Source organism: Gymnogyps californianus, chromosome 3, assembly GCF_018139145.2.
Source record: "Gymnogyps californianus isolate 813 chromosome 3, ASM1813914v2, whole genome shotgun sequence".
Classification (NCBI taxonomy): domain Eukaryota; kingdom Metazoa; phylum Chordata; class Aves; order Accipitriformes; family Cathartidae; genus Gymnogyps; species Gymnogyps californianus.
Window position 1 is genome coordinate 72,879,121 of NC_059473.1, and position 15,078 is coordinate 72,894,198.

Sequence of the window (15,078 nt, forward strand, 5' to 3'; positions counted from 1 at the left end):
ATCTTCCTTGCTGTGGTTTTTAGATCCCTCAGAAATAGTGAGTGAGTCCTCGTGTCAGATGATTGCCACCTGTATTATACAGCTACAAAACTGGAGCTTACTGGGGATGTCACAACAGAGCTGGCTTGGGGGTTTCCCTTAACACTTCTCCCATTCAACAGTGGGTGTAGGTCAGAGGCACTGACCAGTTACTGGTACTGGTCCCCTGGTTTGCTCTGTGTTGCAGATGCAGGTTAGATCACCTGAGCCCTGAAAGGCCTCTGGTGCCTTCTGCAATTTCTGCATGGCCACAAGACCATTTTCCTCCAGTGCAATGGAGATGAGTCCTGGAGCAGCTCAGCTTCTGGTAATGTGTCCCGAGAGTCTGGCAATGATGGAGCAGTGCTGGGGAGGGTGCAGCAATCCTTGCCATGTGTCTGCATGGGATAGGAGTCTCCAGCACCATGGAAAAACAAATCGTACATGTTTTAATGATAGCGATCCACCAAACAGGTAAGCACAGTTAGGTGTCTGTTCCTGTAATGGGACCTGCAGCCTGACATTTCGATCCTGTGTAGGGAATAATTCGTGCCTCAGACAGGGCTCCACTAAAATCTGCCCACGGAGTGGAGAACTGCCAAATGGCAGTCGGTGGGAAAAATCTGAAGAAAGTCTGTATTAAAAACACAGTCTTCCCAGAGTTTAGCCACGCCAATAATGCAGACAAGCCATGGGATTCATAACCTGCTTCTAACAGTTGGAATCCAACCTCATGGATTTTTTAAAAATAATGAGGCAGGGATCCCTCATTTAAAAGCACACAGGTGCTAGAGACACTGCCGTGACCGCTGCCATGTTAGCTCAGTGGTTACAATACTCATCAGACACAGGGGGTGCAGGCTGGCCTCGGTGCTTTTCCTGCCTTCCCCTATCTATGCAGAGACTGTTGTAGCCAGTGGGCTACCGAGCTGGTTGAACCCATCCTGTGGATGGTGTCTGGAGAGCGATGTGAGGCCAAGTGCTTGATCCAGAGAAAGACAGTAAAAGAGAGCGGGTGATGCTATGTGAGTGAGTAGTTGAGCTGGGCAAATCCTAGTTCCAGTCTGCAAGTCAAGGACTAATTTTAATCTATTGCCTGTTGGATGTAAAGAGTCTGGTAGGTATAAGGTAGGGTTTAATATCTGATGTTAAAACTCTAGCAACTAAAAGAAATAGGGAAAAAGCTTTTGCATTGAGCATTGGAAAAGTACTTGACAGAAGAAATAAGAATTCGCAGTCTGTTTCCCAGTCTAAGGAAGTGAGAGCAAAGAACATTTGTATTTTTGCTGTGGTGTTTTGGGAACTTTTGTTGTAGTTGTTTTTTGTGGGGTTTTTTTGGTTTTTGTTTTTTAAATATAAGGCACCAGCTTGAACCGTGTGCTAAGCTGTCATTTTTGGTTTTCAGTTGTAGGTAGCATACATCGTCTTTTACACTTTCTTACCTCAAGAGCCGCCTTCTTCAATTCCCTTGGTCAGAGACATGCGCAGTTACAGTGCGTGACCCTGTTCCTGGCAAAGTCAGAGGCTTGCCGTCAGCTGCAGCTGGGACAGGCCGGCCCTTAGTGCTATGATCAGTTAATATTTAACCTTCTTGTGAACTCTGGCTTGGTTTTAGCGTTCCAGCCTACTGGGAGCGCCTGCTCAGGAAAGAAGTTTGGTACAGAAATGCTACTGAAAGTCTCCATCAACCAGAGGGTCAGACTCTGCTCTCACACAATTTCTAGAGACGCTGGAGAGACCCAGAGCTAATGCAGCCCTTCCAAGGGCTCAAAATGGTGCTTACTCTATACCTTCACAGTGGAAGGAAGATTTTTAAATGTGTGATGTTTGATAAGACTGCCTGTGTTATACCTGCGACTGGTTTTGATGGTGAGAACAGGCTGATGTAGACAAGCTGGAGTTTGGTGTACCAGTATGTGAGAAGCCATTCAGAGGATGAGCGTGAGGATGAGCCACTACCACTAGGAAGATTCAGGCAGTCCCCTTTTCTTCCTACACTGAGATTTAGTATCTCCACCACCATCGGGATAGAGAAACTACACAGGTAGGAAGTTCCCTTGCATATCTGCTGCTAGGGTCACTAAAAACTTCCTGTTTCCCAGGCTGAGGTGGAGAAGCCCAAGGCTTTTTACGTTAACTGCCCTCAGCAGTCACCCAGACGTGAACCATGAAGCACCACAGCAGTGACCGGGAGCTGTGAGCGACTACGGAGCTGCTGTGCCGCCTCTGTCCCCGTCAGCACCAAGCCACTGTGACACAGGGAGGATGGAGATGTTTGGGGATTTATTTTAAGCCATCTTTTTGCAGTTTTGCAGGGTTTTTTTGAGGGGGGTGGGGATGAAGGCAAGGTGCAAACTGAGACCCAACTTTTCATTAGGCTAAACCAGCTGTGTTAAGATGGATTTGAACGGCAGCAGAAATGGGCACATGCTACCAAGAACGCTTTAACACTTGTAGCATGCTGCAGATAAGCAAAGCATGTGGCGAAGGCATGCAAAAAGATTATTATAATACAAGCAGTGTCATCTGCTGCCTGGTCCCGTTGCACTGCTGCATTATCTAGGTGCCTCATTAGGTGGGGAGTAGCCCTGATTACTGCACACTGCTTGTTTGTAAAGTGACAAGTCAGGCTAATTACCTGCGTGGGTGGAGTATTGGTTTCAGGCTCATCAGGAGGGCATCCTCATCCTTTCCTCAATTATATGCATCCAGCAGCGGGATGGGGTGCAGAGGTTTGTTCGTGGGTGCTTCTTCTCTAAAGCTTATGGACAGAAAAGCCGGGCTAAATGGGGCACTGAGAGAATCTTTTTTTAGCCTGTCACACTGGGACTGTGAATTGCAGCAGCGCAACTGGCACTTTTGCAGGGCGTAAGGAACGCTTCTTTCTCACCCTGCGGGATATGTGACGAGAGTGGGCGTGCAGCGACGATCAAGTCACCTAGTTAAGTAGCAGGCCTGTGTGACTGATTTACAAATACCAGTGTTCTTTATTTACATAGACATGTAAACAACAGAAGGTAAACAACACCGCCCAGCTCAGTCTAACAAACAGGCTGCTGCTGTTTCACTTCAGGACCTGAGGTGTTTTAGACATTTCACAGAAACTGTATTGACAGCAAACACAGGAAGGCTATGAGGTTACCTTGACTCTTTCTTCTTTGGACGGGAATCACATGCACGGTGCGGCAGCGTGAGGGAGCGGTACCACTGAGGCCACAAAACAAGCGTACGCAAAGAACCCACTAAGAGCTTGCCTTAAGGTCGGATACGGCTGGAGTTAGCAATATTTGTGAGTAGTATCACTGCAACTAGTCTGTACTCTGGCAGCACTTTCCACCCAAGGATCTGAAAGCACTTTGCGAACAGACCACAAGTCTTTGTTGCATCCTCTGCAAATTATCCCCAGTTTACGCGCAAGGAAACGAAGGGCCTTCAGATAGCAACTTTCCCAGAGCTCAGGTTTTACTGGTCTTGTTTCCCAACCTTGTGCTTTAAATATAGCACCATTCTTCCTTCCCAGAAGTGTATTGCTTCTTGACATTTTAGGACAAGCTTTCGAATTCAAAGTAACGCTGCAAGCACTGCAGGTAGAAGGGCAGCGGACGGTCCCAGTCGCTACCAGAAGCTATTTTGCTTCAATGATGCCTCTGCTGAAAGAGGAGCCAGCTACTGTGTGATACATTGCACCCATCCCCACGCTTTTTCAAGTTTGTCCAAAAACAGAATTAAGGGTAACATTAGCTGCAAAAGAAAAACTATTTGAAAACAACTGTGCTGATCTGCTGTCTTGCAAATTTAACTGCAACAGTAAGCCATACACACTCTGTGTTTTACTTAGTCAAAATATTTCCAATAGAAATGTTACACTAAATTTGTAAGACAGAAAAATACCTAGTGGAGCTATGAAGAGTTCAGGAAGTTTGCTGCTTTGTGCCAAGGAACAAATTTCCTTATAGTTTAGCAGCAAAAGCATCAGCTAGGGCTTGAAGGGGATTTCTCAGCTGTAAATTCACATTTCTGTTCCACACACACTTGCTGAAAAAAACCAGATTGAGAGGTGTTGGGTTTGTTTTTTGGTTTTTGTTGGTTTTTTTTTTTTGTTCCTACTGCAGAGTGATCACCATGGCTTGAACCCAAAACTGGTTTCAGCCTTTCTACCTGTTTCTAATATGAATAGCAAGTTAGGCTCAGCTCATATGTTAGATCAAATTCAAGCATATAAGAATTGCTGCTAAAAAAGCAGCCGGGAAGGTGGGTTTGAGCACAGTATTTAAATGCTCAGCTGCCTTCTCTTGTGCACGTTATGCTTCAAGTAGTTTTACTTCTTCTGCCCTCCCAGTAAGAACTACAGTGATGCCCTATCTTCAGTTATCATAGGAAAGGAGATGAACCACCACAACAGTAAGATACACCATTCACAGCTGCCAGTACAACAGCAGGTAAAATAAAGACAGAGAAGGAGGCCTGTTTTTTCTTAAATAGGCTTTTCCGCAATCCTTTCAATCCCGCAGGTGAAAAGGGAACTTAAGAAATTCTCCTTAAATAAAAGCTATGTACAAATTGCACACATTGCAAATGGAGCACTGAGATCAGTTACAGAAAATAAGATGTACAGTCTTCACCGATAACATCTCTCTTGCTATAAACAGTGATAAACAGCATATGCTTTCTTCAGATGTCAGAACCCAGCAAGACTGCAATATTATGTACACAGGGCTTGTTTGCCTTCTGCCTCCCACAGCAGAGTCCCTCCAAACTCTGTTTTCGCTTCAGAAAGCTGTGCAGCGACGTTCCTGTGCACCGCATCTCTCCTGCTCGGCAGATCACAAGAGAGCTGTCATTGCTGTCTGGCTTATTGGTTTTAGGCAGTCTCTGGGCGTGGAGTAACCCTCGCTCCCGAGGGCGTTGGGCTGAGGTTTCTGGTAGTCTGTGCTGTAGCTCACAGAAGTCAGAACACCATTAACTTTGGGTTTGTCGTAGTTTATGACACTCTGGGGTGTCTGATAGTCTCCATTCCTGGTATCGGTCTTACATGAACTAGAGAAGCTGCCGGCAGAAAGGGAGTGTTTCTGAGACGAGACGACAGGTATGTTGTAGCCGTTTTCAGAGGGGAAATTATTTTCTCTTGCTGTGTGCCGCTCTATGATGGGGGTGGCATATTCAGGCTCTTGGCTGGTCAAGGGCAGAGCGTATTCATGCCGGTTAGCTCTGTGCGGACAGTGATAGTGATTTTCGAACTCTGAACTCCCCCTTCTTCCCTCATCTTTGGTGTCCATGGGTCGAAAAGTAGATCCTTTCCGTGTTACTGTCCCAGTCCCGATCATGAGAGGCTGCTGATAATCTAAAAGGAAGCATGAACTGCTCAATAAGGCATAGATTGGTTATTTTATGTATATAATACTTATGCATAGATAGGTGTTTTATGTTGAAGAATGACTCGGTTATTGTATCAAATGCGTGGTTATCAGGGATGTGAGGAAACCTTTCCCCAACGCTGGTCCTGTAACCTCCTTCAGCGAGCAAGCGTTGCAGAATGTGGCAGAAGTTCTTCCACGGGGGAACTCCAATCTGCCACCCCTTTTCCGCCTCCATCCCTCCCTTTCCCCACCTACCCACCCAAATAAATTAACATCATATCTGGAGTATACTCAAAAGTCCTAAAAAAAGAGAGAAGCAACAAAATATTAACAACAAACTGGACAAAGGACATTGCATGAAGATCCACAAACGAGAAGTTCTCCAAAACAAGTGTTCCACTTTTGGAATAATTAAAATGCCCGGAGGATTCTTAACAAGCCTGACCAAGTGCTGGCTTTATTTAAAAGGCATCTTGCAGTAGCTGACTGACAAGAAGGATGAAGTTAGGCAGAACAGCAGCCAAGAGAGTCAAGGGAAGTGTGAAACGCGCTAAGCCAGCTCAGCACTGCTGCAGGCGCGCGAGGAGGGACGCGCTGTGGGAGGAGAAGTGGGACTGGTGCTGCTGGAGGAACTGGGTGGTCACCCTGGTCAAGGGGGACAGCAGGGAGAGAGCTGGGGATGGGCAAACAGCCCGAGCAGGAGCGAGATGGAGGAAATGCAGCCTCAAGAAGCGCGTGTTTGCACCTCTAGTCGAGGCAGATGCTAGGCTGCCGTGTAAGGAGGAGATCTGGACTAAAAGGGTTGTCAAAAAATCCAGTAAAACTATTATGAGAAAATTCAGCGTTCTAACTTTCTCGCTTTGGTGCTAGTGACAATCTCTTACGGATACATACGGTGGCCTGAACAGCTCTAGTAAATGACACTGCTAAAGTATCATGTTTTGACACAGGCGTGAAGAAGTTAGCTCAGTTTCTGTTCTGGCATCGTGGTTCATCTGACATGAGCGTTGAATTCGATCCCATATGTGCTGTGAATCTTTTTGGCAGTTCCTGGCTACATGCCAAACTTCAGCATGTAGGGTGAAGGTGTGATGATATTTCACTAAGTGGTGCAGCTCTCCCCGGTGTTGCTGCCGCCGCCATCCCCAGCAATCTCCCTCGCTCAGGATGAAGCATCTCGACTTGCTCCTGGCTGCCTCTGGGAACCGGCAGGCAGCCAGGGATTCGAAGGGAGGGAATTTCATGTAGCATGTTAACCTATACGCAAGTTGCATGCTCTCTGCAATTAAATTATTAAATGGCACATTTCTGGGCTGCGTTCACATTTTTATTTCATGTTTCTTATTTTTTAAGGAGACTCTATGTGAAATGCTAAGGCTGGGGAGCTGCCTGGCCAGGCTGAGAGTTAAGACTTCGCACACACATGGCAGGAGGGGAGGATGAAGAGAGCAGAGGCTCCCCAGACACGGCTGGTGGAGCCAGATAACCATGAGTTGGGAGCAACCTTTATTCACTCCCTTTCCTTCATGAAATAAAACTGCTTTATAGTTCTCTGCATATTTATATTGAAAGTTTCTGTAAAGGATTGAAACGGTCTTTGAAAGATATCCAGGGTAGCACCATATGGAATTACAGTAACCATCCATTTGTTTTTTAAATGTACTTCTCTGCCAAATGCATTGGAGAAATTCTAAGGAATTTCTAAGGTCTGGGGGCTGGAAACAGCAAATTAATCTTTCTGGAAGATTGCTGATCACTGATCCCATGAAATGGGTGGTTTCACTAGCCTTTCCAGACAGACTAAACTAGGCAGGGATAAGATGTGCTAAGAGGATGAATTAAAACCCCATCCCTTTGGGATGCAAATAGTACTGATGCAGGGATTTGCTCTATCCAAGCAGCGACCTGGAGCGAGGGTACCACAGGAGAGAAGCACTGTGGTGTTTTTTTTTTCTTCTCTCTCATCTACCTGCTTCCACTTCAGGGGGCCTCGTCTCCAAAAGAGTTCAGGCACCAGGAAAGCTGCACAGGGATCTCAGCACAACTTCCAGCTGGGCATGAAATCCCACCACAAACCAACTAAGTAATTTTTCTATTTGCTCAGCAGCAAGGGGCATTATATTTTGTTCCATTTCCAGAGACATTTGTGTTTAAATCGAAACACAAAAATCGGTCAGCAAAGGCAAACTATCCTATCCTAGGTACATTCTTTCACTGCATCCATGCCTGAGTGCCTTCCACAGTTACCTTCAGCTGTAACTATTTCAGAGTCAGGAAATCTTTCCCAAAAACTTCAAGAAAAAATTTCCAAAATAGTGGTATTTTTCCCCCTAATATATTTAGCTGCTTCACTATACATCTGGGATAAACACAGATAAATCTGTTCCTGGGCCTCAGGAGATGGATCATGAGAGATGGATCTTGTAACATTGCCGGCCCGTCCCTCTCCCTGTTACCTGCTCTGCACGCAGAGCAAAATGAATGCATCGCAGGGGGAGCAATTGTTACCTGCCATGTCACTAGTGACTAGATCTAGTTTTTGTGGTGTCTCCTTCTCATTATTATAGCTGATGGTAAATTCAGTTGACTGATGTCTGGTGAAGGGCTGCTTGATTTGTTTCCAACAACCTATGAAAAAGAAATAAGAATAGAAGGCTTATCAGCAAGTTAAATGCTTACAATCAGAAGACTTATCAGAAAGTTTCATTTTTGGTGCACTTATTGCTGTTAATATATTAAAGTAGTTAAAAAGCAAGACTAAACCGGGTTTTTTGTAAAAAAAGCCCCCTAAATTTGGAGGGTGAGAGGAGAAAAAGTGAATCATCAACTGAGATTTCCAAGTGAAAACAAAACTTTATAGAGGATTTTCTTGACAGAAGGGCTCAAACTGGTGCCTGCACTGATGCCTTAACAAAGTATATCAGTAAAATACCAGCTTTAAATCAGTTAAATGTTTTGCCATTGCTTATGTGGCAAAAATAATGCTTAAAATTTCTTTTTTTTTGGTAGACTAGTACGGCTTCCATTTTCCTGCTATCTGAGCACCTGCACTCATCAATTAATTTGTTCTCACAACATCCTTGTGAGACAGAAAAGAAAAAAATCCACAGTGTCAGGCACTTGCCTGGAGCCTGCGACAGGAGGTCTGCAGAGAGTTGGGTTTGGCTCCCAGCTTTCTAAGTCCCAAGCCTGGTTCACAAGGGTTTAGGAGCTTGATTTATGAAGCACACAAGCAACAAATGAACTGACTGGGTAGGAGGCTATCTCCAGTTTCTTGGGATTTGTCCTCATTAGCAAGTGAGAAAGGACTGTGATGTGACCTTGAAAAGGTCATATAATTAGCATAATTAGCAAATATGCTGTTAAGTACAAATTAATTTTCTAATGAGGGCGAGCTGCAGTGGGTAACAGCATTCCTTTCACTGACGTCAGCACCTGCTGAGGGATGAAATTTCGGAGCTGAGCTATTGCAAGGCACTTGTCAAGAGACATGTGAGTTGCTTAGTGGTTTCTTTTTCTATGGAAAGCCGAGATTCAGAAGGATATTCCTCTATAGATTTGTCTGGCCAGGAAAAACAGCTAAACCCCAACTTCCAAGCTGATGGGAGAACCCACTCCAGAAAGCATTACTGAGCAAGACAAAAATATACTTCACTGGAGTTTTGCAGGCATCTCCTAAAGCAGAGTCCTCAAGCCAATCCTCTATTCAGATTTTACACATGAAATACAATTCAGTATTGTTAGGCTTTATAAATACAGTCCCGACCAGGGAGAGCAGTGAGATGGAAATATTAAAGCCATAAAAAATTATTAGCCCTTGCTCTCTTGGAGAAAGGCAATCCCCTCTGCTGTGGGGAAAAGAAAAGGAAAGCAGCAATTTTCTGCAAAATAGGTATTTTGGAGGAGGGAAGGAAAGGGAGGGCACCTGGGAGCACTCTTACATGCTAATTTATGCACTCTGTATAATAGATCTTTTGCTAATTGCCTTTCTGTCATAGCAACCAAATTATATTGTTTCTCAGGGCACTGTGCTAGGATGACACAAGTGGGACTATCGTTTGCCGTTTCCCTTGTATGAAAAGGTGAATTTGAATGAGGAAACATGGATGCTATTTCATAAGCATTTCATGCTTAGTTGCGTAAACCCCTTCCCGTTGGCCCAATGGACAGGACAGGACAAAGTGCATGATTCTCCACTAACCTGATTTCTGAGCACTGGATAATCCATAAGAAAGTCCTTTGGCTTCTCGCCTGCGAGGAGAGGAAAGCATTTATAAACATCTGCACTCACAGCATTTCAGCTTCATGCCTTAGCTCCAGCAGAGAGAACCTTTGTGTTTAGCGGCTGAGGACAACGCTTCACTTTGAGTTCCTGGAGGCTGGTGTTTACTAGAACGTAAGGCATGCAAACCAGCGTTTTGACATTTTGTTTTTCCCCATCTATATGCAAGTTGTGAGTGCCGGTGTTCAAATTTTTTATGTCTGGCACTCATCAATTTGATGTGTCCATGTCTGTATGTGTCACTCCAGGTCATGTTCTGGGTCTGCTCTTCTGAATTCTTTGGCTAGTTTATAGATTTACTGGGAATCCAGGGCAGAGCTGGGTACCACTAGTGATGAAGCAACATCACCAGAGCATTGCTTATACTTCCAAATCCCCATCTGCTAACAGAAGCATTTCTCAGCTCTACATGCAAGTGTGGGTTCATATGAATGGACATCTAGCAGGAATCACAGTTAGCAGTGCTTCTTCCAGTCCTCTGACTTGTGAAATGAAGTGGCTTAGTTTTAGCTGCTTACCAGTGTATGTGTGCAACTCCTTACAGCTGGGCTCTGCTTTCAGCCTGCTAGGTTAAGTGCCCTAACTTAAGGGACTGGGAAGCAGAAACACAACAGGAGGGAAATAAAAGAAAATGATCCAGATAGAGAGCTCAAATCCTCCCTTCACTGAATTTTTACTTGGCTTTGGTGTGGAAACTACTCTGTCTTTGATTGCTTTACACCTTAGTATTTGTGGGTATATGTAGGCTGAAGAGAACAGCCAGTTACATTGGACTGTAAATTGGGGTGTGCAGTTCTGACCTGCTTTACCTTCATTTTTGTCAGACTAGGGGAGATGTACAATAAGAAATACGATTTACAGAGACACGACATGAGTCCTACTTAAAAGGAAGACTGCTGAACAGGATCAATTTCCAGCTCCCTGGTAAAGAAGCTCTGGAAAGAGGGCTCGTAGTTGGGCATGCTAGCTAGGTAGCCACAAATGCCTCCTATGACAAAAGCCAGTATCTTACTTGCGTAGAGCTGCACAGATACAAATTCCAGAGAACAGGAACAGACACAGCACGATGAGGACAGGGACAATTATAGCTGTAAGCTTCAAGCCTGCATGAGAAAAAAAAAAGGATAAAAGTTTAAAAGGCAAATTACTCCTAAGCTGGTAATTTTTACTACAGAGAATACAGCAAAAGGCAGATAATCTTGCAGGAATGCTCCTTGCAAGAGAGCATGAAAATGTAAAACTATAAAACTGCAAGACCACTCCTCAGCCATACTTGGTTGCCATGTACCTATGTGGAACAGTGTTGAGACGAAAGAGTTAAATATACTTTCTCAAGGCTGACACTTGACTTAACATCTATATGCATCCTTACAAAGAGCAGTTCTTTCGTATTACACACTAGGTAACTTTTAAAAAATCACTTACATACACTCTGTTTTCAGTTGCTTATAAAACTGACAAATGAGGCTGCAATTTTACATGCCGAGTATCTGGCTCATGCTGAACTGGTTGAAACATTTCAGTCAAAATAGTTCAAAGGTTTCCAGGAGTGGAGCTAGGGAAAAACCTGTTTAGCCCCTGTTAAATTCTAACACAACATGGTTTAGAGCAGGGATTTGAAAATTAGCAGTGGGGTGGCTCTTGTGTCAGGAGCGTGCCATTCGCTGTTCCTACAGACACTTACCAGGCTGTGAGAATAAGGTAGTACACGTGTCCACGGGGTATTTACAATTTAGCAGATGAAATCTCAGTAGATTTCATTTTCAGTGAACATGGATACAATTTACCTATACTGCTACACAGATGAACTGAGGTTGCTCTTAGCAAGAGCAATGCAGTTTCAGAAGAGCTTTTTTTCTTACAGTGATTGCTTCTTACAACCAGTTTTTTTTACAGAGACATTCCTACAACTATCAGCTACTGAACGGGTAGCAGTGTTTGGTGTAGTGGGTCTGGCAATTCCTGCCTGGCTATGGGTCCACCAAACAGTCAGTATAAGCAACAAATTTTGTTTGTTTGCTTTTTAAGATCTAAGAAGCTAGCTCCACAACATTAAAGGATGAAGACTGCAAATTCAGGGGGAAGTATGCCAATTAAGGTTATCTGAGCCCCCATGAACACAGGCATTATGGAAAAGTGTTTAATTATGCAGCCGTGCACTACTGTATGCTGCTGACAGATGGGGACCTGCTCTGGGAGGAGTCATGGTTGCATAGAGAGAAGGTAACATTTTTGTGAGACCACTGCCTTGCGTATTACAAAAATTATAAAATATAGGAAGAGGGTGAGGAAGAGCTCCTCCAAAAAATGCTGATGAGTGCTCAGTATAGTCCCTTGAGCCACCTACCAAGCATGGCAAATAAACCAATATGACAGGGAAACCAAAGCCTGATGTTTCGCACACCAAGGAAAATCAAGGCTTTCAATCCCTTTCTGTGCCTTAAGACAAAAAGAACCAATGCTCCTCCCTCTTCTCTCTGTCATTAACTTTTGATAAAGTCTGAAGGGAAAATAAAAGTTTTGGGTTGTGAGAAAGTTTAAAGTTCACTCAGGCTGGGCTGAAGACATGATGCATCCTAGAGAAAATGTAGCGCTAGGCAGTGTTACCCAAGTTAGTTTCTTCCAATGGGATGGGCTCCGTAACAGTCCTGTCTTCTTTTCCAAGGGAGGTTTCCGTGCTCTGACTTGGTTTCTGCCACATTGAATGCGTAAATGAACTATTAGCTGCAAAAGAGAAGGGGGCATCAGTGGCGCTGCGGTAGCACAGGGGGCTTTGGAGGCACTGTGCCTGGGGAGTGCTGCTTACCCCATACCTTGCATTATTCGACAACCCATCAGCTCGACCTTCAATGCTATTCTTTGGTTCCAAGTTTGAGGGATAATTCGCACATAACGGGCCACTATCGGGGGGATGAAGTTGTTGCGTACTATGTCACCAGAGTTGGAGTTGCCTTGGAATACCTGCAACGAAATGTAAGCACGTTGTTTGCTCCATTTTAAAAGTCTCTTTCTTCAAAGCGCTCCTGACATCCAACTTCAAACATTTTCATTATCCTAAAACTAAAATATTGATAATCTGGGATGCAGCCACAAGATTTTTGGAATTGAGACCTCTGGAAAGAAAGAATCATTTTAGTTCTGACAGATGATCACATTCTTCTGTTAGCTCGGAGAAAAAAGATTATCACTCTGTTTGAATTCTGTGTAATTTCTAGTTAATGTATGCTGGTATAATGCTATCATTTTTTATTTAATAGCACTGCAGCACCCTTACTTGGGCAACAGGTGATAAAAATGTAAAAAGAAAAAACTGAAGTGAAATATTTCTAGACATTTTGCTAAAATGGTCAGTGTTCTGTATCAAGCTTGAAGAGTGACTATTAACTACGCAGATGTGTCTCCTTTTCCCTGCACTTATACAGTATTTCCCAGAATCAGCTCAGCCCATGTGCAGAACAGTAGTCCTTGCAAAATTAGTTCTTGGAGGTGCTTCAGCATGATCTAGGAAAACTTAAAAGCCTGATGAGATAGGAAAGTGATCTCAGCATATCTTAGATACAATGCCAGGCCACATGGGGTTCTGATGGGACAGGTTTCGTCATGCACCTTAGCTGAAACTAAGATCATATATAATACTTTCATAAGATTATTTGTATGTAACAAGTCATGGTGGAAAACTGCAAACATGCAGATTTTAAATAGCTAGCCTTCACAGTTCAGCCACTACTAGGTTGATTTGTCACTTTTTGGACCAACACTGCCTCAGTTTAATATTTAAAAAATATTAAACCAGTTAATGTTGTGTAGTGAAATTCCTTGCCGTACAAGCTAAGAAAATCAGAGCTAGTAGGAAATCTCTCTACAGCTCTACCAAGTTTTTAAAAACTGCCATCAGGACTGAGGACCAGGTAGAGCCTTATCCTGAGGCAAGCTGAGCTCCCTCAGAAATGGTGACTGAAGGTCTGACTTTGAATGCTGTGGGGACAGGGAGGGGGGCTTTTGTTTTTTTTTTTTTTGTTTGAATGGAAACACAAGGTTTTCAGGGGAAAATGTTATCAGACAAACCTGTGCAGCGCATCCTTTGTCTGCAGGAACTAGTTGCACTGCTTTTATCTGTTCATTGTTAAAGTTACTCAGAGTCTGTGAAAGCTGTTGTGTGGACAGGTATTTTGGTGTAAGAACATTTATTTTACGTTCAGTTACATCAATTCCTAACAGACGTAGGCTGTGCCCACTGGTGTCAGAAGAGTCCTGCCAGCGAGGGGCGGGGAGCGGTGCAGTCCCTGGTGACTGTAGCACAGCCCGAGCAGAAGCTCGGTCCGCAGGCGCAGCTCCACCAGCAGCGCTGCGCTTTTACCCGAGTCGGTTGTTTCGCTTGTTGGGGGGGTGGGTTGACCATCCCAGTGCGTCTGGTAGAGCACCATGGGATAAAGCCCTGGAGGGAAGAGGGGCCCAAGAAAGCTGGTGAATATCCAAGGATCACCTCCTCCAAGTTCAGGATCGATGCATCCCAAGAAAGAGAAAGTCAGGCAAAAACACCAGGAAGCCTGCATGGATGAACAAGAAGCTCCTGGGACAAACTCAAACACAAAAAGGAAGCCTGCAGAGGGTGGAAGCAAGGACAGGTAGCCTGGGAGGAATACTGAAAAATTGTCTGAGCAGCCAGGGATCAGGTTAGGAAAGCTAAATAGAAATAGAAAGCTGATAGAATTAAATCTGGCCAGGGAAGTCAAGGGCAACAAGAAAAGCTTCTATAGGTATGTCGGTGATAAAAGGAAGACTAGGAAAAACATGGGCCCTCTCCGGAAGGAAATGGGAGACCTGGTTACTCAGGATATGGAGAAGGCTGAGGTACTCAACGACTTTTTTGCCTCAGTCTTCACTGGCAAGTGCTCCAGCCACACTGCCTAAGTCGCAGAAGGCAAAGGCAGGGACTGGGAGAATGAAGAATCACCCACTGTAGGAGAAGATCAGGTTTGAGACCACCTAAGGAACCTGAAGGTGCACGAGTCCATGAGACCTGATGAGATACATCCGTGGGCCCTGAGGGAAATGGCAGATGAAGTAGCTAAGCCATTATCCGTCATATTTGAGAAGTTGTGGCAGTCCAGTGAAGTTCCCACTGACTGGAAAAGGGGAAACATAACCCCCATTTTAAAAAGGGAAAAAAGGATGACCCTGGGAACTACAGGCCAGTCAGTCTCACCTCTGTGCCTGGCAAGATCATGGAGCGGATCCTTCTGGAAACTATGCTAAGGCACATGGAAAATAAGGAGGTGATTGGTGACAGCCCACATGCCTTCGCTAAGGGCAAATTGTGCCTCACAAATTTGGTGGCCTTCTAAGATGGGGTTCCAGTGTTGGTGCATAAGGGAAGAGCAACGGACGTCATCTGCCTGGACTTGTGCAAAGCATTTGACA

The 15,078-nt window shown here is 44.5% G+C and overlaps 1 protein-coding gene across 1 annotated transcript in view; it reads right to left on the bottom strand.

Annotated features, from left to right (window-relative positions):
• Positions 1-4,488: 4,488 nt before the first annotated feature.
• Positions 4,489-15,078, bottom strand: part of DCBLD1 (discoidin, CUB and LCCL domain containing 1) — a 49,425-nt gene continuing 38,835 nt past the window's right edge. Inside the window, exons 10-15 of the mRNA XM_050894404.1 lie at positions 12,471-12,618; positions 12,265-12,381; positions 10,670-10,760; positions 9,577-9,626; positions 7,884-8,003; positions 4,489-5,359 (exon numbers count right to left, since the gene is read on the bottom strand). Of these exons, the coding sequence (XP_050750361.1) occupies positions 4,842-5,359; positions 7,884-8,003; positions 9,577-9,626; positions 10,670-10,760; positions 12,265-12,381; positions 12,471-12,618 (1,044 nt within the window). The 3' untranslated portion in view covers positions 4,489-4,841. The remainder of the gene's footprint in view (positions 5,360-7,883; positions 8,004-9,576; positions 9,627-10,669; positions 10,761-12,264; positions 12,382-12,470; positions 12,619-15,078) is intronic.